This window comes from Meles meles, chromosome 5 (assembly GCF_922984935.1).
Source record: "Meles meles chromosome 5, mMelMel3.1 paternal haplotype, whole genome shotgun sequence".
NCBI classification, from domain to species: domain Eukaryota; kingdom Metazoa; phylum Chordata; class Mammalia; order Carnivora; family Mustelidae; genus Meles; species Meles meles.
This window is the reverse complement of record NC_060070.1, coordinates 47,466,023-47,490,054: the sequence shown is the minus strand read 5'-3', so window position 1 is coordinate 47,490,054 and position 24,032 is coordinate 47,466,023. Positions and strand designations below refer to the sequence as shown.

The 24,032-nt window shown below is 35.7% G+C and overlaps 1 protein-coding gene across 9 annotated transcripts in view; it reads left to right on the top strand.

Annotated features, from left to right (window-relative positions):
- The window catches only part of DOP1A (DOP1 leucine zipper like protein A), a 105,869-nt gene that overhangs the window by 48,609 nt on the left and 33,228 nt on the right, over nt 1-24,032 (top strand). For 4 of the 9 annotated variants that reach the window (XM_046004201.1, XM_046004196.1, XM_046004197.1 and 1 more), the window contains exons 6-17: nt 783-881; nt 6,994-7,093; nt 7,830-7,939; nt 8,856-8,964; nt 10,383-10,503; nt 12,010-12,129; nt 14,267-14,381; nt 14,773-14,802; nt 15,119-15,352; nt 19,778-20,405; nt 21,072-21,346; nt 22,811-22,963. In XM_046004201.1, the coding sequence (XP_045860157.1) occupies nt 783-881; nt 6,994-7,093; nt 7,830-7,939; nt 8,856-8,964; nt 10,383-10,503; nt 12,010-12,129; nt 14,267-14,381; nt 14,773-14,802; nt 15,119-15,352; nt 19,778-20,405; nt 21,072-21,346; nt 22,811-22,963 (2,094 nt within the window). The remainder of the gene's footprint in view (nt 1-782; nt 882-6,993; nt 7,094-7,829; nt 7,940-8,855; nt 8,965-10,382; nt 10,504-12,009; nt 12,130-14,266; nt 14,382-14,772; nt 14,803-15,118; nt 15,353-19,777; nt 20,406-21,071; nt 21,347-22,810; nt 22,964-24,032) is intronic. The other 5 variants (XM_046004203.1, XM_046004200.1, XM_046004205.1 and 2 more) reach the window with 2 other exon arrangements.

The window sequence follows — 24,032 nt, the reverse complement described above, 5'->3', positions numbered from 1 at the left end:
GATGCTCAACATTACTTATGATAGAAATAAAAATATAACTACACTGGGATGCCAACTTTCATATATCAGATTGGCAAAAATGAAAAAAAAAACCCACACATGGGTAAACATGGAAAAATAGAAATTGTCACACAAAGCTGGTGGGAATATAAATACATATAACCTTAATGAAATGCATTGCATTATTTATATTGCAAATGCATATACCCCAAGACCCAGCGGTTCTATTTCAAGGGATTTATCTTACTCTTATGAGTACTTGCACATCTGTATATTGTAGCGTTATTTACAATAGCAAATATTTACAAACAGCATAAATATCTTTCATCAGAAGCCTGTTAAAAAATTAGGATTCATCTATGAAATAGAGTATTTCTTTAGCCATAAAAAAATAATGAAGCTCTGTATATAGTATTAAGGAAAGATCGCCAAGATCTGTTATTAAAAAGGCAAAATTTGGGATATATTCATGTGTGTTTTTATTTACTTATACTCATAAGAAATATTCACTGGTTATACTGGTTGCATGCAAAAAAAGGAAATTGAGTGGTTGGGAGACAAGTGTGGAAGAGAACTTTTTGCTGTATATATTCTTGTATACCTTAATTTTTTTAAACCATCGTAATATATTTACCTATTCCAAATACTGTAAATACATTTAACCAGTGATAAGAAACTGAGAAGGATACTTCTGTCTGTTGGAGAAAATGAAGTGTTCCACTTGCATGGTAAATCTTTCCCAGTGTAACAGGCAATAGATACTAAAGGCTCTCTTATTTCAGGTAGAAGCAGTAAGTACTTCAGTGCAGGATTCAAGTGTACTTGTACAGAGAAGCACGCTGGACCTCATACTCTTCTGTTTTCCATTCCACATGAGTCAGGTAAAACATTAATAATGATATTAATATAAGGAATTCTTTGGAAGATCATAGGTTCCTGATGTGTAGTTATTTTTTAAGTTGAATTTAAGTTGAATTCTTTTGTTTTATGAATGGGTAAGTGCAATACATACTACATACAATATATGCAAAGCTTGAATTCATAACTCTAAGATCAAGACCTGAAGTGAGATCAAGAGATGAACACTTAACCAACTGAACCAGGTGCCCCCAACAGTTCCTTTTTTAAGGAGTAGAATTTGTGGAAATTTGGGGGGACTGGGGGGAGTTTATTGATTTGCATGAGAACATGAAAATTGAAATAGATTATTTCATACCTTTAAAAAGAGTTCTAACCTGTAAGAAACAAGAGATAATCATTGCTAGCTCTGAGTGAGGCAGGACTCTGAGACCCAGGCCTTCTGCTCATCTGTTATGTCTGTCCTGATGTAACTTACCTTTTCTTGGTTTGGTGATTTGGTGATATATGTCAAACTCTTAGCAGAATTGGCTGTTTGAAAGCCAAATATTCAGTCACTGTGACATTCTCTAGTAGTTTTATTACAAATGAGAACAGTTAACAAATCATGAGTGAAGTGTTTCATTGGTGAAAACGTAATCAATGTCTTCATTTCTAACCCACTGAGCCACCCAGGCACCCCTCAATGTCTTCATTTTTAAAGAGGTAGTCTGAATTCTTTTGAGTTCTAAACTTTGATGAGTTATGTAGAACACCAATATGTGAACATTTAGAATGGAAGAACAAAAGTAATAAGATGGAAAATTTCTACCTTGGAAAAGGATGTTTATTTCTAAAAAGTCATTAGCAGAAAAGACTATTATTTGGAGTTTTTGTAAGAACTGTGGTTAGTAGATAACTAGTGAATTTTCATTATCTGTCATGCTCACATTTTTCTTTATTACTTTATTCAGTTTGAAATTGAATTACTAATAATTGAAGAATTTCACACTTCATTCCTATTGTCCCTAATTGGAACACAAACTGTCTGCTTTGCTGTTTTTGAGATTTTCCACTCTTAAACCAGAGGCTTTTATTCTACCTCTGGCTTTTCACAAACACCTGCTGGGAAATCAGCATAGTCTAAATTTATCAGTACAAGGGTGTGCAAACAGCTCATTAGGTAGTAATGAGTTCGACTTTTTTAAAGATTCATAATAGAAAGCAAAGAAGAATATGCTAAAGTAATGTATATGGCTCAAAAGCCTAAAATATTTATTACCTGGGTCTTTATTGAAAAAAAATGTATTGACCTTTACTCTTAAGCTTTCCCATTGTTTTCTTCCCTTCTAAGCATTCAGCATTATTAGTCCTTATGTATCCTGATCGGTGACTCAGCAAGATCTGAAGGATTAAGTCATGGTAGACTTAAATTGGGAAGAACTTAGTTTGTAATCTCATTAGACCAGTGCTTCTCAACCTTTTGTTTTGCTGAATTTCCTTCGGTACTTTTTTAATATACCAGCCAAGAAGATTTTCTTAAGCCTTATCTTTTATAATTTGTGTAATAAAACCAATAACTGTTTAATTTTTTTTTTAAATAGGTACCCTACCCAGACCCAGTTACATCTTCCCCCTATTATTCTAGTGGATTTTTAGATTACTGAGAATATGGATGAAGACAAATCATCTTTGTTCCCCACATTTACCCTTTCCATATCTTTTATATATAATAAATTTTAAGCAAATATTGATTGTAATCGTAACTTAAGAGAGCCTTCATTACATTGTCCCAAAAGTGATTGCTGTTAATAGCTTCAGCAGTTAATGGGTTCCTAGAATCTCTCTACTTATTTCATGGAAAGTTGGCCCAATCTCTAATAATAATTCCATATTAGAAATGTGTGGTAATGTCAACAGTAATCAAGAAGTGACTTCTTACTTTCTTAAGAGTAGTTTGGGAGAGGGGAAGGCGCATGGGTGGCTCATTCAGCTAAGCAACTGACTTGATTTCAGCTCAGGTCATGATATCAGGGTCCTGAGATGCAGCCTGTATCAATCTCCACACTCAGCTGGGAGTCTGCTTCTCTTCCTCTCTCTCTGCCCCTGTCCTCTCCCCACACGCTCACATTCTCTAAAATAGATAAAATATTTTTTTTTTTAAAAAGAGAAGTTTCGTTTTTGTTTTCAAAGTATGATTGGGAGACATTAGTATTTTTTAAGAAAAAAATTTTTTTAATTTGTTTGAGAGATTGAAAGAGGGAGAGCAAGCACATGTGCAGAGGGGAAGGGAGAGGGAGAGAAGGAGACTCCCTGCTGAGGATGGAGCCAGACAGGGGGCTTCATCCCACAACCTTAAGATCGTGACCTGAGCCAAAATCAAGAGTCCAATGCTTGGAAAAAAAAAAAAAAAAGAAAGAAAGAAAAGTAAAAAAGAAAGAGTCCAATGCTTGACCAACAGAACTACTCAGGCACCCCAACACATTCGTACTTTTCAGGATTTTATGAAAATATCTGTAATCTTCATATCTGATGTTAGATCAGCAGTTCTCAACTGCTTTAGCTTTAGAACCCTATTACACTGAAAAATATTGAGAATCCTGGGGTGCCTCGGTGACTCAGCTGGTGAAGCATCTGCCTTTGGCTCAGGACATGATCTCAGGGTCCTGAAATCAAGCCTCATGTCCAACTACCCCTGCTCGTATGCTCTCTCTCACTCTCTACCTCTCAAATAAATACATAAAATCTTAATAAATAAATAAAATTGATGATCCTAGGGCACCTGGGTGGCTCAGTTGGTTAAGTGTCCAACTTTTGATTTTGGCTCAAGGAGTGATCTCAGGGTCTCGGGGTCCTGGGATGAAGCCCCACTTCGGGCTCCCCACTGAGTGAGGAGTCTGCTTGAGGATTCTCTCCCTCTTCTTCGTCTGTTCCTTACCCTGCTCATATGCTTGCTTGCACGTGTGTGCCTGCTCGCTCGCTCTCTCTGTAAAATAAATAAATCTTGAAAAAGAATACTGAGGATCCTAAAAAAATTCTTTTGCTGATGTAGGTTATATCTGTTTGTATCATTAGAAATTAAAACTGAGAGATTTTTAAATATTAACTAATTCATTTAAATACAACCGGTAACAGGTGACTCAGTCAGTTGGGCATCTGCCTTCAGCTCTGGTCATGATTTTGGGGACCTGGGCATCAGTCCCAAGTTGGGCTGTTTGCTCAGCGGGGAGTCCGCTTCTCCCTCTGTGCTCTCTCTTTTTCAAATTAATAGTTGAAATCTTAAAAATAAATGAATAGAAATAAAGATAACAGTAACAAAGTTATCATGTTTGTCTAGATAACATTTTATAAAGTAACTCTGCCAACACATTAAAAAAATGGTGAATAGAGAGAGTAGCATTGTTTTATTTTTCCACAAATTAATGTCTGGTCTAATAGTACAGAGCAGAATCGGCTTCTGCAATCAGTCTTATGATTTTTTTCTTTCGGTTGAAATACATGGAAAAAAATATGCTCTCACTGATATATACTTGGAAGAGAAGAATGTTTCAGCAGTCTTTTGTTGTTGTTATTAAAACAGCATATTCTTCTGTACTACACTGAAACTCAGTAAGCTGTAGTTCTAAGAAAATTAATTGCAATATGGGATCTGAAACCAAATCAATGAACTTTTCATATTCTGTTTCATGAAAATCTGCTGATCTGTCTTGTACTTTGAATACATCTTTTACCCGGGGGCGCCTGGGCGGCTCAGTGGTTTAAGCCGCTGCCTTCGGCTCAGGTCATGATCTCAGGGTCCTGGGATCGAGTCCCGCATCGGGCTCTCTGCTCGGCAGGGAGCCTGCTTCCCTCTCTCTCTCTCTCTGCCTGCCTCTCTGCCTACTTGTGATCTCTCTCTGTCAAATAAATAAATAAAATCTAAAAAAAAAAACCCAAAAAACAAAAAAAAAAAACATTTGAATACATCTTTTACCCAAATAAGGCTTTGTTTCTTTGCTGGGCATGGGGTGGGGCTTGAACTCAGAACCCTGAGATCAAGAGCTTAGCTGAGGTCAGGAGTTAGTCGCTCGACCAACTGAGCCACCCAGGCGCCCCCAGACACGCTTCTGTAACATCATGATTGGTTATTTGGAAATGCTACTTCAGTGAATTATGCAGATCTTCCAGAGAGTAACACAACAACAGACTATCACATTGCTTACTACTACTACCAATCTCATGGGCAAAGTTTTTTAGGTATTGGGAAACTTTGAAGCCGATTTAATTTAATTCAGTACGTACTATTTCAAGCCAAATACAGATTTTCTAAAATTCCAATTTTCTTGGGGTGCCTTGCTGGCTCAGTTGATAGAACACGTGACTCTTGATCTTGCGGTTAAGTTTGAGCCCCATGTTAGGTATAGAGATCACTTCTAATTTTCTCTTGGAAATTAGATGAAAAATGAAGCTCAAAGTTTATTATCTGTAATGATGACTATTAATTGTTTTTCTTGAACTGACAGTCTGACTTTATTTCTGAGAAAATACCTGCCATGTTTTCAAGCCTGAATAATGGTAGTTTGTATCATCAGTCCCTCTTTCAGGTAAAAGTGGTGCAAAAATGGGTAGTACACCTCACAGTTCAAACAGTCACACAGGTGCTCTTCCTCAAGATATCTGTCATGTAATGTCAAAGTGTTCTGTGTATACTTCCCATTTCATTCCACAATATTGAAAGACTTCTGTGCAGGGGCTAGAATTTAACAAAATAAACTTTTTTCTGCTTCATTTACAACATTCCTAAGTGAAACTGACTTTTTTCCCTTTGTTTTTAATTTTACTGTAAGTACATGAGAGTAAAAAATCCCCTGCATCCAAGTACAGTAGATGCCACTGCTGTATTTCTTCTGTTCGTGCTCAGGTGCTCGCAGGTTTACCCAGTATTCCTTGATCACAGCAAATGTCAAAACATCTCAGAAGGCAGATAGCATCGTGGAATTGTTAGGAATATAGTGTTTATCTTGTGGACCTCCTGTAAGGGTTTTAGAAATCCCCAGAAGTTCCGGAACCACACTTTGCTTAGAATTACTTAGATTAATAAAACTCAGATGAGTGACCACTTTTTCAGCTATTGATGATCTATGTTCTGTAACATCTCAGTTAAATTTCTAAGATTCCTTTAAAACAAATAAGCTGGGTGAATCCTTTTCCACTACTGTCAAGGACCATAGTACTGAAAAGTTGACAAGTCAATGATTAATAAGTCTGTTCTCAAAAAAAAAAGTCCATTCTCTATTCAGGTGAGTCACTAACCAGGTATTTGAATTTGGTTAGGTACTCAAGCCCCGTGAGGCTCTGGTTTTTTATTCTAGAGTGATTTTTAGACTAGTTGATTTCCACATTACCTTCTAATGTTCAGATTCCAAGATTCTATTCTAAAGTGATTATCTAATAATATTCTTAAAATTAATAGTTATTTAATTAGCTGCCTTCCTTTTATTTTTCTTTTAACTTCACCTCTAAAACCAGACCTTCATTAGGAAATCATTTTTTGAACATCTAATTAAGGCTGTTAGGAAAAGAAAAAAATGACTTTTCTCTTTAGAAGATCTGGAGTAAAATTTTAAAAATAGGATGTGTTAAAGGTGGATGTGGGTACAAAAGCATTCATTATATTGTTTTCTTTATTTTTCTATATGTTAGAAAGACTACAACATAAAAATATTTAAAAGGTTAGGAAATGAAAGACTTGGAATTGATGAAGATAGTGAGCTTCTAACATAATTACCGGCAGTTGACACCAATATGAAAGTGAAAGACTATGATTTTCTTGAATCTGTTCTATTTTGCTCCATTTTTGTTTGATTGTTTTATGTCAGATCTTGCTAATGTTGGATAGGATAAAGAACTTTAAAATGGAGGTTAAAATAATTGAATTATGCAACTAAATAGCTGTGCTACCTTTTCTTACTGATCTGTAAAATCAGTAATTTTTCCTGATCTGTTAAATGGAAGTAATCATTCCTGTGTTTGAACAGTCAGATCAGTCCTATATGAAACTACCTCCTAAGCCCTAACATTCTGAGTATATTGCAAGGTGGGATTGTTTTAAAGGGTAAAGAAAGGAATGTGTTTTTATATGTGATTAAGTACAACCACATTTCTAATTTTTTTCAGGCCACTCGACCAGATATGATCAGGATCTTGTCAGCAGCCCTTCACGTAGTACTGAGGAGGGATATGTCCCTGAACCGGAGACTTTATGCCTGGCTTCTTGGTAGGTGTTTGATGTGTATGGTCTTAGCCGAGGAAAGACAGAGGGAAATTTGCCATACATAAGTATTATCAAGTTGTGTGTATGTCCTAAATGAAGAAATTTGTAGTCTGCCTAAATAGACAATAAAAATATAAATAGCGTATTATATGAAGAAATTTCAAAATCTTCTAAACAATAGAGGCTATTTTAAACATAAGTCATGTTTCCTTTGACAAGATTTTTCTCTTATAAATTGAGGCTGTTATACTGTAGACAAAGAAAGATAAATTAATAACTAAAATAATAACATAATTTCCAAGACTTTGAAGTCATCAGAGGAATCAGAACAATTACTATTACCCTGCACATGGTTCCTTACCTGTCTCTCACTCAAGCAGTAAGTTCTTTTGTTCTTACATACTTTCTGTTTGGCCTGTCTTCACAACTCCTTACTGCCCAGAGTGAAAAGCTACAATGTAATTTTTCTTGGACTCTCTGAATCTTCAGTTATTTCACTCTTTGTAAGATTGAAAAAAAAAAAATAGAGGATAATGCTAGAAAAATACTATGATACTTATGTATTGAATTGATTTCCCTTTATTAAACTATCTAAAATGATCTCTCTTGCTGACATTGATTGGGCTACTAATTGGTAAGTGTTTGGTGCTGTTTTTGAGATATTTGCTGTTTTGATATTTAATGAACAACAGTTTTGAGAATTCCATTTTAATTTTTTGTGCTGTTTGTTTCCATGGAGGTTTTGATAACAACGGTGCTATCATAGGACCCAGAAGCACAAGACACAGTAATCCTGAAGAACATGCCACTTACTATTTCACTACCTTTTCAAAAGAATTGTTGGTCCAGGTAATGAATGCTTTCACTTTATTTTTTGGTTACCCCCTAATCAATGGAGTTACTCAGCAAGTCTAAGACAAGGTCCTGCCTGAATTAGTTCATCATTGAGGGGTGGAGACAAGACTCACAAATATCCTAAGAATGACTGTAACGAGCAAATGATTACAATAAAATGAGTAAGTAATCATAAGATAGACTCTGTAAGTTCAGAAATTTTTTCTTAACTTTGTTCTCATGACTTTATTAATACATAGTTTCATCTTCTCACCTGTCTGCCTTATGAATTGGAGCTCTTCCAAAAATGAGCTAGGGCCTGTGTTATTTTTCCTCTGAAGTCTCATGGAAATTTGGGTTGCAAGAGGAATCTAAATGTGGTAAAACTACTATTGTAATGGGAAGCTTAAAATGAGCCATAGTTTTATTTTATATTATTTTTACTTTAATTATGAGATATTCAAGATAACTTATAACAAACAGAAAATAAATGCAATTTGAAGCATTTTTAAATGAGTGAGGTTATAAGAATACAGTTTTGAGTTACCAGTGGGAAGACAGTTGCGTAGTAGCAGACACTGTCATGGTACTGTGGCATACTTTGGGGCCTGTTGATGATGATATTAAATAGAAACTTTTTAATCTTTCAGGCGAAAAGTCAAAATAACTCATAAATTTATTTTTGAAGATTTTTTATTTAACTTTTCCACTTTTTTTCTAGAGAAAATGTAAGCACTCTTTTTTTCCCTCAAAACAATTGAATATTAACTTTTTTCCCCCCCTTGGCAGGGGAAAAAGCTAACTCCAATGAAAGAACTTCAGAAAAGCAATAAAAGTAAATCTCCATTATGGTCATACTTAAATTATTTCTTAAGAAAACGTCTTTGCATCTGTTTATTTAAATGACTAATATACTTTTTCTTTTTTAAAGGCAATGGTGGGGATCTTACAAGTGAATGGATTTGGAGAAGAGAGCACTTTAATGCAGGATCTAAAACCTTTTCGTATTTTAATCAGTTTACTTGACAAACCTGAGCTAGGTAATATATACTGTCCTAGGGCATAAGATCATGTGTGGTTGTTTTGTATTGTTTCGTAATAAAAATAAGACAAAGTCATTACATAGAGAAATTTCTGTTTTGAGGTGGCTTTGAAATACAAGTTCTCAACAACTTCTTACCTCAAATTTACTGTAGAATATTAAGAAGATACAGTGTATACATCTAAGCCATATGTTCTCATATCTTATGCTACGTATGTACTATATATATACTATATATATTTTACCTTGTACTCTGTATGTAATGGAGGAGTGATCTTAGATTGATTTTTTTTTTTTTTTTAATTTGACAGAGAGAGAGAAAACACAAGTAGGCAGAGAGGCAGGCAGAGAGACAGGAGGAAGTAGGCTCCCTGCTGAGCAGAGAGCCCCATGCGGGGCTCAATCCCAGGACCCCAAGATCATGACCCGAGCTGAAGGCAGAGGCTTAACCCACTGAGCCACCCAGGCGCCCGGGAAGGAGTCATCTTAAAGATACTATCTAAGCTCTTCTTAATCCTGATTAAGTTATTGAAGCATTTAAGATTTGTCATGACTGTGTCTTAGAGTTCACAAGATTTAAGGACTGGACAAACATATCTGGGTTCGGTCCCTCAGCTTGATTCCCCACATCCCCCTTATTTTGTGTGTTTTCCCTGTCTTCTTTGTATATTTCCCAGATATTAGATATCTCTATTGGGAAATTAGTTATGGCACGTGAGAGAGAAATTAAGAAAAACCAAAAATATTAGAAATAATAAAGTGAAATAATAAAGTATGTAATTTTATTAAGTTACAAGCAAGTGTTTTAGCAAATATTCATGTCTTCTCACTAACTCTTAAAATATAAATGAAGAATTTTAAATATAAAAGTAATTTGATTTGCATTGTTGGCTTTGAGAATTTATTTTAGCTATCGTGTGTTAATAAATGAAGTCCAGAAGTTTTTTTAAGGAGATTAGCATCTGTTGTAGCAAAATTTGCCTTGTGCATTTTTGTATCATTTAAAATAACATTAGTACTAATAAAAGTATTTATTGAATACTCACTATATTCTGGGAACTATGCTCCTCACCTTATAAATATTTTTTCCCAATCCTGTAACAGCCCTGTAAGTTTGGTATTATCTTCATTCTAAATGAGGAAACCAGAGCTCAGAGAAGTTAAGTAACTTTTCCAAAGATATTGCTATTACCTGCCAAAACACACTTTCTTGATTTTGTAATTTTTGTTATGTCAGCCTATTGTTAAGCAAACATTTGTTCAGCTCAAAATGCGAAGTTCAGTATAGCTTCCAGAAAAAAATTTTTTTTTTCAAAATACTAGTTTTAAAGCATCCTGTGATCAGGCCAATTTGTAAATAATCCTGATTTGTCAATGCTAATTAATTATTGTCCTTAATATGTATATTAATTTTAGGACCTGTAATCCTGGAAGATGTCCTAATTGAAGTATTTAGAACATTATATTCTCAGTGCAAAGCAGAATTGGATCTTCAAATGGAGCCACCCTTCAGCAAGGATCATACTCAGTTAAGCAGGTGGATTACCAGAAACCTAAGCATGATATAAAGATGTTCTCATTTATTAATATTCGTGAAGTGGACACTACTCTATGAAATTTTTTGTTCTGAATGATTACATCTGATTTTAAATATGACTGTATTTGGCAATGTGAACTCTCATAATTAACTGCACTTTCTTTCAAATAGGCGTTTTACAGCCTGGCTACTATACAGTGGAACCACCACATTCCAGGGTTGGTTCCCATCTGTCTGGTTAGAATACTAAAGTTTAGCAATTAATGTGAAGATATAGATTCCAGGCAATTTATTCACACTTTCCAAACTCAGAAGTGATTAACTGCCACATGTCAGTTGGGGATGTTACTTGACACACTCAGGAGACCAAATTATAGTTCAGAAAAAGATTGACCATAGAGTTAAATGAATCAAAGGGCACCAGCTGTTCTTTCAACAGTTTTTGGTTTTTTTTTTCAAGTTATGGTTATTTCTTCTTTCAGGTATGTGTGTGTATATATATATATATATATATATATATATATATATGTATGTATTTTTTAATCCCTGGGGAAAGTCATGTAATTTTAGTATATGCTTTTCTCCAAGTCAGTGGTAGATTCATGTTGACATGGTCTTACTTTTTCATTTCTTCTCTACTTTCAGCAGCCTGCCTGTCTTCCAGTCTCATCTATCATTATGACAAAGGTTTCAAGACTGTAGTTTCTTTTACTTAATTTGCATTCCACTTGTGTCTCCTTCATGGGCTTTGGAGATAACCTGGGCTTTCCTAAAACACAGTTTTACATATTAAAACATCTTTAGATAGTTTATGATTTCTGATAAATATTCCTGTAATTTTTGTTTGAGAAGTTAATATTGACTACCCTGCTACTCGATTTCCTTCTGTATTCTGCCTGATAATCTGTATTGCCCTATAGAGTATTCAGTTAGTCTTTCATGCTATAATATGCTAACTGTATTGATAGTACCTCACAATATATAAAAACAACTATTGTAATTGTTAGGACGGTTGGCAGGAGATGATAGGTAGGTGGGTGCTTTATAGTCCAGAGGTTCCCCACTTGAAATAAGTTATTTTTCTCTGATGGCATTTCAGTAATCCTTTAATTTCAGTAATTTCAGTAATCAGCAATTTACAGTATTGGTTTTCAGCTAAGAATAATGATTTTCAAGGGAAAAAAAGAATGTAATGCCAAAATAACAGGCACTCAAAAGTTGAAAAATAACTTGCTCTTTTGCTGAAAGCACAGATATTTTTTCTTATAGGCTAATTTCTGATCTTGATCATACATTTGAGTTATGAAAACCTGAATTTGGAATAGTAACTACACTTAAAGTGATAAAATGTCAATGTATAAAAATTACTTGTGGCCATTTTCTCACTAGCAAGTGTTCTAGCAGCTACCTAGGAATATGTACTACCCTAACAACATTGCACTCAAATTTAATTCTGAAAAAAAAAGTTAATATTTCTTAGTTTTTGTTTCTCTTTTTCTTTTTTAGTAAATTAAGGGAAAATAAGAAAACAGCAGAGTTGATTAAAACTGCCAACCTTCTCTTTAATTCCTTTGAGCCTTATTATATGTGGGATTACGTTGCACGTTGGTTTGAAGAATGTTGTAGGTATGTTAAACTGTTCTATTTGTTTTAATTTAATAGCATCCAAAGTCGATTTTTTTAAGTTCAGTCTAATGAAAATATATGTTATATATATATAAAAGAACATTAAATAATTAACAGTTGTCATATATATAATGTTATATATGTATATATATATATATTTACTGCTACTGACAACTGTTAATTATTTAATAACCATAATCTGGCTCTGTCATGTCACTCTAGAACATAGAATTATTGATCGTATAATCTTAGAATTGAAAAGTTTAGAAAACAAGTTATTTAGTTACCAGCATAAATGATAGATTTTTCCCTCCCCAATCTATAATAATCTGGTTTTTCTTCATTGTGAAGAAAATACCAAAATTTGTGGCTGCTACCTCGGCACACTTTACAAAAATGATTCCCACTTTTAATAACAAATTCCTTGGTCATTCTTGTGTTTTTAAAATCTTGGAACCAGCCCATATTGTCACTGTTGAGTGATAAATGCCCTCTACCTCTTAGGGCATAAGATTTATAAACTCTGAAAACCCAAGAATACTGGTGAACCTGAGTGGAATCTCTGGATTCTAGACCAAATCCTCTCAGAACCAGATTAACCTCTCAAGCCTTGGGAGCATGTAGTCAAAAGTAAGCATGTGCGATCTTGGAATAAGAAGTCTTTTAAAAATACAAAACGGTAATCCCTATGATGGTTTAGAAAGTTGTTTGCTTACTCATTCAGCAGATAATGAGCACCTAGGAATATAGACAGTCCGAGTCTTTCAGAGACCTTACATTGGGAACAAGTAAAACATGCACATGCTTATTCCTAGTATTAAATTAAAAATTACCTTGGGGTACCTGGGTGGCTCAGTTGGTTAAGCCTTTGGCTCAGATCATGATCCCAGGGTCCTAGGGTTAAGCCCTCTTATGTCTTCAGGCCCCTTGATCAGCAGGGAGCCTGCTTCTCCCTCTTCCTCTGTATCTCCCTCTCACCCCCTTTTGTGTTTTCTTTCTTCTCTCTCTTAAATAAATAAATAGCCTCTTTTTAAAAAGTTATAGATACCTTAATAGATTAAAATGTGGTAGCAATATTGAGGAAATTATGAATATCTTTTTGCCACCCAGCCATGGCCTGGGTTTCCACCTTCATTTCTACATTTGCAAAGACTCATCTGCCTTTATTTACCTTCTGTACTATGCCCTGAACACACAGGGCCTGAGCTGTCACTCCTGCTGCTGAACCTTCACTTGTGTTACTTCTTCTAAAATATTCTTCCCCGGGGCGCCTGGGTGGCTCAGTGGGTTATAGCCTCTGCCTTCGGCTCAGGTCATGATCTCAGGGTCCTGGGATCAAGCCCCACATCGAGCTCTCTGCTCAGCAGGAAGCCTGCTTCCTCCTCTCTCTCAGCCTGCCTCTCTGCCTACTTGTGATCTGTCAAATAAATAAATAAAATCTTTAAAAAAAAAAATATTCTTCCCCCATCTGGGAGGTCCTATAGGGAAGTGACCCACCTTTCAGTAACCTTCCATGACTCCCTCAAATCTCCCATCAGAATCAACTCCTACACTGCCAAATTGGTATATTTATTTATCTATATGCTTATATTTTTTCTGGTTAGGGACTCTGTCATATTCTTTGTATCTTCAGAGTATAGGGTAATGTAATGTCTTATATAGAACTAATATAATTTAAAGTGAATGTTTGTTGGAGAAATGATCAGAAAAGGTTTCCTGGAGGAGATGTTTGATCTTAAACCATGAAGGATGGGTGCATTCTGGATTTGAGAGAATGAGGTTGAGGGAGGACAAGTTGGTATTAAAAAAAAAAAAAAAATCCCCGAGGTTATCAATCAAGCAACAAATAATCCATTTTAACTAGTAGATGATATGTGTAGTGGGAGCAAGTCCAAAAAAGTGAGATCCACCCAGAACGCTTGGAAGTGCAAGATGGGGGTTCCAGAGAGTTTAAACCATTAGGAATCTTGCTTTGGAAATTTTCCACTTAGAGTTAAGTGTCCTGGGGAAAGGGAATACTCACAGGAGTATCATTGTGTGTGTCCCAGTGTTGATGCTCATTAAAAAGAAAGTGATGTATATGTGATATTAATATTCATATCACTTATACTTGATAAAGTGAATTTTGTCCTTTTAGGAGGACATTGCACGCCAGACTTCAGATTGGACCTGGAGACAGTAGTGAGTCATCTGAGTTACAGCTGACAAATTTCTGCTTACTAGTGGATTTTTTGTTGGATATAGTTTCTTTGGTAAGACCACCTTGGTAAAAAAATAAATAAATAAAAAAGTATTGGGGAAATGTAATAACATAGTTCAGGTGTTTCATGTTGGAGACAGACTTCATCTTTAAATAAATTTCATCTTTAAAGTTAAATTGATTTTTTCCCTTTTAGCTTAGCTTTGTGTTTTCATAAATTTTTCCAAGTGCTTTGTCCTCTGACATACATAGGCTACGTAAATAAGTCTTATGTACTCCATGGAATATACTTCATAGCTGCATGTTATTGAAATCTTAAATGTTTAGTGTATAGTGGTCTAATGCTGCATTTATACTCACTAATAATTCTTTCTATTATATGAAGACTATTGGAAATCTTTTCTCCTTTTCTCTCCTCAATTCTTTGCTTTCTCATTTTGAAGCCTACTAGAAGTATGAGGGTGCTGTGTCAGGTATGACATTCGGCCTGTCTTTTGTCTTTAACTGATTGTATTCGCTTTTTTTATATTATAGTTTCTGGAACATAGCAAATTAAACTGGGATTATTTTATAATATATACCTTGAAGTACTTAAATTGAGAATTTGGCAACAAATTATTTAAGTCTAATAAAATGAGCGTACAATGTTCATTAAGAGCATGATATGTATAAAATATTACAGATGAGTAAAATTATTTCTTTTGTTATATACATTAAAAATAAGTGAAATAATAGAATTTGGGGGTTATACATTATATGAAATTTTGTCATTTCACTTTCCATCATCAGGAGACTTACATTGAAATCCAGACAGAACATTTGCCCCAGTTGCTGCTCAGGATGATTTCTGCCCTGACAAGCCATCTCCAAACATTGCACTTGTCTGAGCTCACAGATTCACTCAGGCTCTGCTCAAAGATCCTTAGCAAGGTTCAACCTCCACTCTTATCTGCCAGCACTGGAGGTGTGTTGCAGTTTTCAAGTGGGCAGAGCAACTCAGTCAAAGAATGGGAAGACAAAAAGGTAAGGTTTGCCATTATTTTGGGGATTAGACCAATTATATTTCTTCAAAGCAGAATATTTTGTATATAGTAATTTAAACATTAGTGAATTTTTTTCTAGATTCAAGTGTTGTGATTCCAGAATTCCCTGCACTTTCTATTCTTGGTAAATGTAATCAACCCAGAGAACATTTCTGGACTTTGATCCCGTTAAATGCCCCTAATATTTTCGAAATTAGCTTTAGCCACATCAGAGGCTTAATGCAGGTGCAGGGGCAGAGTTTAAGGAAGGAGCAAGCTGATCCGGTTCTGAGCAACCTTGGGAAGTGCAGCCTGACCTCCCATCATCCAGGGGAGACACACATTTCAAGGCTACAGATTGTAACAATGCTCAGCGGTCTGGCAATTTCCAGGAGAAACAGCCTGTCTCTTTCTTCCTTTCCTAGGTAATCGTGATAAGTCTAATTTACCCAATCATTCTCAGGTCTTTCATTTTTATATTATATTACTGTTTGACACTGTTTTCATAAAGATCACAGCAACGGATCCTCAAAATGCCTGGAGAGGTAGACAGGTCACATATTGTGGTTTGTTTGTTTTTTTTAATATTTTTATTTATTTATTTGACAGAGAGAGATCACAAGTAGGCAGAGAGGCAGGCAGAGAGGCAGGGGAAGCACACTCCCTGCCGAGCAGAGAGGCCAATGTGGGGTTCGATCCCAAGACCCTGAGATCATGACCTGAGCTGAAGGCAGAGGCTTAACCCACTGAGCCACTCAGGTGCACTATAGTCTTCCAGATTCTTACTGCTACTTTTATGACGTTGAATAGAATTACACTAATTTTAACATCTGGCCTTGGATCATACTTAAAACACCTGTGATGCATCGATGGGAAAAAACCATGTATGTAATTCCATTGAGTTTAGGCACAGTGGCTGTATTGTAAGACAAAGGTTTAAAATTTTCTAGTATTCAAGGTTCATTACCTAAATCCTGGGTTTGAATAGTTGCCCTTACTTTTTCAGTTGCTTTTTTTTTTTTTCCAACCAGGCAAAATATTTTATCAGGATAGTCTAATATAACCTTTCCCATCAAGTATTAATCCTAAAATTAATCCTAAAATCAATTCATATGAAATAAATGTCACTGACCCCCAATCAATTTAAATATATCCCAGGATTATCCTACATAAACTAAAACCAGTCTTTTATTTTCCTTCCTACCTGCTTATTATTTATATGTGATATACATACTGAATCTGTTGTAGGAGAATTTATTTTGTTCTGCTCTTTCCTTAATTTTTGCCTCTAGGATCGTATTAGAAATTAAACTAAAATAAGTACTAACTGCTTTGGAGTATTTTTTTGTTTTTTGAATGAGATTAGTTTGAGTAGGGGGAGAACCTTAGGATTCTCTCAATAGCATATTCAAATATGTGAATATTTACCATTAGAAAATATCTGGAGGCACTTCTTGATGGTTACAGGCTAAGGTAAATGGGAACATCTATTCATATTAAGTGAAGGATAATTAAATACACTTTTTTTTTTTAACATAATGGTTCATTAACCTGAGAGTACGCTTTTCCCTCTCTCTTTGGTTTTCTTCTATAATCTCAGGCCATAAGATGTTCTTTACTTTTTTTTTTTAACTGAAACACAATGGTATTGTCTTCTCTGAAATGTCAAAATTTATCATATTTGAAAGCTAAGAGTATTTTCTTTATTCCTTTTAAAAGTATAAGTGAAGGAATGATTCTTTTAAAAAAATTGTGACTAATTTTGTCTGTATGCACTTAGCACATTTTTATAAAATCAGTGTATTAGACATCTATTACCAAATGTCCAAGACACGTCATTTCTTTCCCTTTTCAGAAAGACGTTTTATTATAAAATAATCTGAAACATAGTTACATAATACAGACCATGGAACTAAATAAATGTGTACAAGTTTAACTGAATTTGTACTTGAATTCTCTTAATGTAATGCTCATTGTTTTATGATTCTTATATGAGAAAGATTAATATACAAATAACTTTACAATAAGTTAATGACAGTTTTATCATTTAAATAAGACTTCTTTTCAAAAAGGTATTAATATAAGGTTTTAGATGACCTTTAGCCTTTCAAGTAGAAATGTCAGCAGTTCAATTCTGATAGCTGCCTCTGAAGTTTGGTATTATAATATGAAAAGTTCTCATACTATTATAGCGATAAGCTATGGTAAAAATATCATGAAGTTTAGAATCAACTAAGCTAAACTCATCTAATAACTACTAACCTTATATGCCATGTAAACTTGGGCAGGTTTTGCTTTTAACTTCAGTGTGCTTACCTTTGAAACCGAGAAAACAGCCTCTTTATCCAGTACCCACTCTGTATTCAGTGGTGAAGTAGACACAGTCCCTGCCTTCCTGACCCATTTTTGCTAGTTGGGAGACACACATTAAACAAATAATTGCACATTTAATTATAGTCGTGATAAATGCATGAAGGAAAATACAGAGTGGTGGGAATATGGAAAATGCTGTGATCTGACCTTGACTATGGGTGTAAGGAAGGCTTTCTTAAGGAAGGATTGAGTGAAGCCCTAGAGAATTGGGGGTGGGATGAGGTAGAAAGAAGAGAGCTCTTGAGAGAAGAAGCATTCCCAAAGCCTCTTTGGCAGAAAGGAATGCTGTGCCTGAAGCAAGGGGAAATGCAGTCTTGAGATAGGCAAGGGCCAGATAATACAGGGCCTTTTCACTATACTGGGGCTTTTTTTTTTTTTTTTTTTTGACAGAGAGAAATCACAAGTAGGCAGAGAGGCAGGCAGAGAGAGAGGAGGAAGCAGGCTCCCCGCGGAGCAGAGAGCCCGATGTGGGGCTCGATCCCAGGACCCTGGGATCATGACCTGAGCCGAAGGCAGAGGCTTTAACCCACTGAGCCACCCAGGCGCCCCTACACCGGGGCTTTTATTCTTTATTTTTGGAAGCAGTGGGAAGACACTGAAGGGTTAAAAGGCAAGTGACACAACATGATTTGTGTAATAGATAAATTACTTAGCAGTGTGCAGCATGAATCTCAAACAGCGCGGATGTGGGGAGACCAGTAGTGCAGGTGACAGGTGGTGGTAACATGCTAACAAGATGGGGCGGGAAGACAGAGAAATAAATGGATTAGCTGCACATGTGAGAGCAAACAATCAGTAAGCCCTAGTAATGGATTGGTGAGGGTAATGAGTGATCGCTAAAATTTATTGAATGCTTAACTAACTGGCAGGTACTAGGCCTTGTGCTTTAGATTTACTGTGTTAATCTTAACAGCAACTGTGAAATGTAGGAACTATTGTTATCTCAGTTATATTTATCAGGAGACTGAGGGTTAGAGATGTTAACTAACTTGCCAAGCTAGTAAGTGGCAGAACCGTAGCTGACTCATGGAAAGTAACCTTCACCGCTGTTCTGAAGTGGATGTAGGGGAAGTGTGAAGGAAAGGTGGAGAGGATCCCAAGAATCTCCCCTAGGTTTATGTCTTCTGATTTGATGAATGGTGGTGTCATTCACTGAAGCAAGGAGCACTGGGGGAGGCCCAGCTTCCTAGCAGCAGAATATTTAGTTTGTATCTTCAATAAGATCACTTTCTAGTTACTAAAATGTCCTCTTATTCAAATTTAACTTAAGCTCCGTCTCGGTCACCAAGCGATTCATGATATGTACTTTTGTTTCCTTAAACTAAGAAAATGGGCTTGGTGTTTGTACTGCTCCTATCTTTGTAGGAAGGGGATGGTTAATGTGTTCCAGCCGTACTCTAGCAGCTGGTCTTTCATTAATATTTTAATTGTCTTCCTGTCTTTTCCTTCAGATCACAAACTATTCCTTTTATTCCTAGTACCTAATATAGTGTCTGGCACACAATGTGGGTTCAGTAACTGTTTGTTGAAAGAATGTAAGATTAATGGCACACATTTAAATAGTACTTTATGCATTTCATACAGAAATTTCACATTCTTGGGTTCTGAACAGCTGACTTATTAGACTTTATTTCTAGTTTTTAAAATTTCTCATTCCTTGCATTGTTGAGACACTAGGAAAGTGATTTCATGAAGTAGACTGAATAAATTGTCAGTCATTTGAAAACAAGGACTATGGATCCTACAGATTTGTGCATATACATATTTTGCCCTCAAGAACCCAGCCTTAAGCTATGCATGTAGTAAATAATAAATACTTAGAAAATGAGTTTTTATTAATATATTCATTAGACCCATACCACTATTTCCTAATGATTATCATAGACATATGAATCGGTGGTAGAAACTATTCTAAGATTCATCCAGACATGTAAGACAAAGTTTTAATCATCTAATCCAAAGTGACTTCTCTTAAAACACGGCCATTTTTAATTTTTAATTTCTAATATACACACTTAACCACTCAGCCTTTGCACTTTTTAATATCTATCAGGTCTCATCAGTTTCTCTTGAAAATCCTACTGAAGTATTTGAAGATGGAGAAAATCCACCAAGTAGTCGATCATCAGAGAGTGGATTCACTGAGTTTATACAGTATCAAGCAGACCGAAGTGACGACATTGACAGAGACCTGAGTGAGGGGCAGGGGACAGCTGCCATCCCCATTGGCAGTACATCTTCTGAGACAGAAACGGCCTCCACTGTGGGATCCGAAGAAACCATCATCCAGCCCCCTTCCATAGTCACTCAGGGGACAGCACCCCGAAGTGGGAAGACAGCCCAAAAAACTGCAATGCAGTGCTGCTTGGAGTATGTCCAGCAGTTTCTCACCAGACTTATCAATCTCTACATCATTCAGGGTAACACTTTTTCTCAGGCTTTGGCTGCAGAGCATCCAGGGGATCTCACTCGAGAGCGAGAGCAAGGAGAGACTCCCAAATGGGACAGAGATTCACATGGAGATGTGAAAGAGAGAAACATAAGTAAACAGAAAACGTCAAAAGAATACCTCTCTGCCTTCCTCTCTGCTTGTCAGCTCTTACTGGAGTGCTCCAGTTTCCCAGTTTACATTGCTGAAGGGAACCATACCTCAGACTTACATTCTGAAAAATCAGAAACTGGTAAGGTCATCTTGGCTTTATTTAAATTTTTTTTATGGCACCTTTTTTTTTTTTTAAGGAGCACTCAGATATTAAAACTGGGAACTTTTTTTTTAGCCAGTTAGTTACATAAAGTGTTATTTAATTTGTAGATTTTTCTAATGAAATATTATCTTTATGGGGAGATATATATTGACATTGGAAAATGTGATTTTGATGACTTTCACAGTTTGCTTGCAAATGAGTAGAAACTAAGAAGGACATTAACTCCTTTCTCTGGGGAAAAGGCATGCAACTTTTAGATCCATTGGTTCCTTTATTAAGACCAGTATCATATATGTTTACCATTATTTAATTTTTATATATGTACGTACACGCATAGTGCAATGGGTACTATGAGTGCTACATAGTGTGTGTTGATTAATGTACCATTTTTTCAGGGCAGAGAAATAGATTCATGACTTGGCATAAGAAATTACATACTAAAAAAGTTCATGAAGTTCTTGTTGCTGTTTCATTTTCTTAAAGCCCCAGTCTAGGTGAGAAACCATGGTTTTACTAACAGATCAAGACCTGAAGGTAGTAAGAAAAGGTGCTTTGTTGTTTTTTTTTTTAATTAACCTAGAAGTTAATCAGCATGAAAGATTTAGCAGGATGAACCTGTTGGCTTCTGTCTTTTTGTTTCAGATTGGGAGCACGTGCAGCCTCCGCTGTGGCTTCAGACTCTGATGAATGCTTGCAGCCAAGCAAGTGATTTCAGTGTGCAGAGCGTTGCTATTTCATTAGTCATGGACCTGGTGGGACTGACTCAGTCTGTGGCCATGGTCACGGGGGAAAACATCAACAGCGTGGAGCCTGCCCAACCCTTAAGTCCAAACCAAGGAAGGGTAGCAGTGGTTATTAGACCTCCCCTCACTCCGGGCAATCTGCGATACATAGCTGAGAAGACTGAATTTTTCAAGGTAAATTCTAAGAAGTACATACATGACTAAGATGATACTTGACCTACTTTGCTTAGCAGAGATTTTAAAGATGGTAATCAGGCTTCATTGGATACCTCTTTGTATTATACTGCATAGAAAAAGACCAATACCATGCTTACTCTGTACTGCTTTTCCAGTCTTGTCCCCAGTTTCATGAGAGGGAAGAAGATAAGGATGAGAGGGAAGAAGATAAGGATGAGAGGAGATGGAAATGAGGTTAGGGAAGGCAAGTATCAGGGTTCTAAACCCACAGAGGTGATAATTTCAGCTAAAAAAGAGGTAGGATCATTTACACAGTAAAACTTATTTCCACAAGTTGTGGTGATGACACTTTTGCTTTTCATAAAGTCAGAGTCTCAGCTCTCCTCAATTCCCTGGAAAGCTGTCTCTGACTCTGTATTATTTGGTCATCATCTGTGGTGTGTGATGCCATTCAGAAAAAAAAAATTTTTTTTTTTCCATCACAGCAGTACAGATGATATCTTCTACATAGAAAGAACATCAAGTATACTGGATTATATTACATTTTAACTAGGTAGATTATTTTTATCTAAAACAAAAATTCTTAACTTCATCTCATTTCATGTCATTGTGCCCCACCAGATCATTTGTCCTGCTAGGTTAGAGTTGGCTTTTTTAACAGTGTTATGGTGGGAAACCCTAAAAATGTTTACATTTTTTATTAATGCTATGGTAGATCATCACCTGCTGTGTTAACACATGTAACTCTGAAATACATACAACCTATTTTGTATCTCTTAAATAATTTGGATATTTGGACTGTGAATTAGATTTCATTTTGTAACATATAACCATAAATATTAAACAATATTCAGTGTGGGGTTTGTATCCTCTTAAGAATAATGTATTCTAACAACACTTTACTAAATGTCACTAAAATAGTGAAATGGGGTCTTCCCTGGGCTCTGGAGAACGTACTTCCATATTTGATGTTTAAAACAAATATCAGGGGCCCTGGGTGGCTCAGTTGGTTAAGCAGCTGCCTTTGGCTCAGGTCATGATCTCAGGGTCCTGGGATCAACCAGGTCAGGATCCCTGCTCCATGGGAAGTCTGCTTCCCCCTCTTGTTCTGCTCCCCCCTTTCCCTGCTCATGCTCTCTGTCTCTGTCTCTCTGCCTCTCAAATAAATAAATAAATAAAATTTTAAAGAAAACAAAATAAATATTATTAGGGAGGGACCTTAAAAATAAAAATAATCGGTCAATCATTAAAGGTCTATCATAAGAGGTTCTAATTGTCTATATAACCAAAAAGCACATCAAAAGATACACTTGTTTAAATATCATCCTAGTGGCATAATGGATATTGAAGACCTTCGAGATCTGGCATTCAGAGGCTTGTTGTACCTAACAGGAAATGCTTGTTAAAGAAGGTTTAATTTATGGTTTCTTAACATTGTCACTTTTACATCTTTTTCTATAGCATGTAGCTTTAACACTGTGGGATCAGCTGGGAGATAGGACACCTCAGCACCACCAGAAAAGCGTGGAACTGTTTTATCAATTACATAACTTGGTTCCTTCTTCTAGCATCTGTGAGGATGTTATAAGTCAGCAGCTAACCCACAAAGATAAGGTAAATTCTTTTTTTATCTTGTCTCACCCCACCTGCCCCACTCCCATTATACCAAAAGGTAAATTAAAGAAACTCTAGGAAAATTATTGTAGCTAGTATCTGATTAGAGATGACATAAATTCATTCAGAGTGACCTTCATATCTTTAAAACAAGTTTGTTCTGTCCTTTTTGGAAGAAAGTTCTTTAAAACAGCATCAGTATTACAAAAAATCAAATACTGGGTTTATTTCTTGGTTCAGGACACAAGTTGTGGATGGCGATGATTGAACTTGTTGTCGGTCCAAGTTCTTGGATCATTTAAAGAGAAAGCCTTGGTTAAGGAAGTATGGATATGTTAACGAATGCGTGTAAAATGAAGCAATGTGTGTGTCAAGTGACATTTATAAGCCACAGAATGCTAATATGTGAGATATTATTTACAATAAATATCCAAAATAAATATCCAAAATAAGGATTTTGTATCCTAATGTATACACAGTGATACAAAGGTCAGTAAGAGTAAAACTGATAGAGTTCTGGGTGCTCCTAAGAAAAAGCCAGAATTGTCATTCTGGTTGACCTCTTTAGGGCAGTTCAATGAAGTATGTGGTCTTCCCCTGCCTGCTCTGCAGCATTAATCCAGGATTTTATCAAACAGGTTTTAGAAGTGCATCGCCCTAATTTTTAAGAACTCCAAGTGCTAATGAGTTTGAATGGGTCCTAAAAAAAGGCATTGTGTTGAGTAAATGAAGCTTTTGGCAAGGGGAAGTGGCAAATGGAGGAGTAAATGAGAGGAATAAGAAGTTTATTCTATTAAAATTCTCTATTTTAGCACATTCTTTGAAAATTGTTTAGGAATAAAATGTTTAACAAAGCCTTGCATTTAATTTCATTTGTTTACATTAAGTATAAATCAAGGACAAATTATATACCTGTGTTGCTTGTGTAATATTTTATTTTTGAAGAAATGCTAAGTTCTGAATAAAGGTGTTATGCATCCATGAAAAAATTACAATACTGTTTTTTTTTTTTACATGTTTGTATTAGTTGATTTACAAACACAGGCTTCACAGGAAAAGCATTATTAGG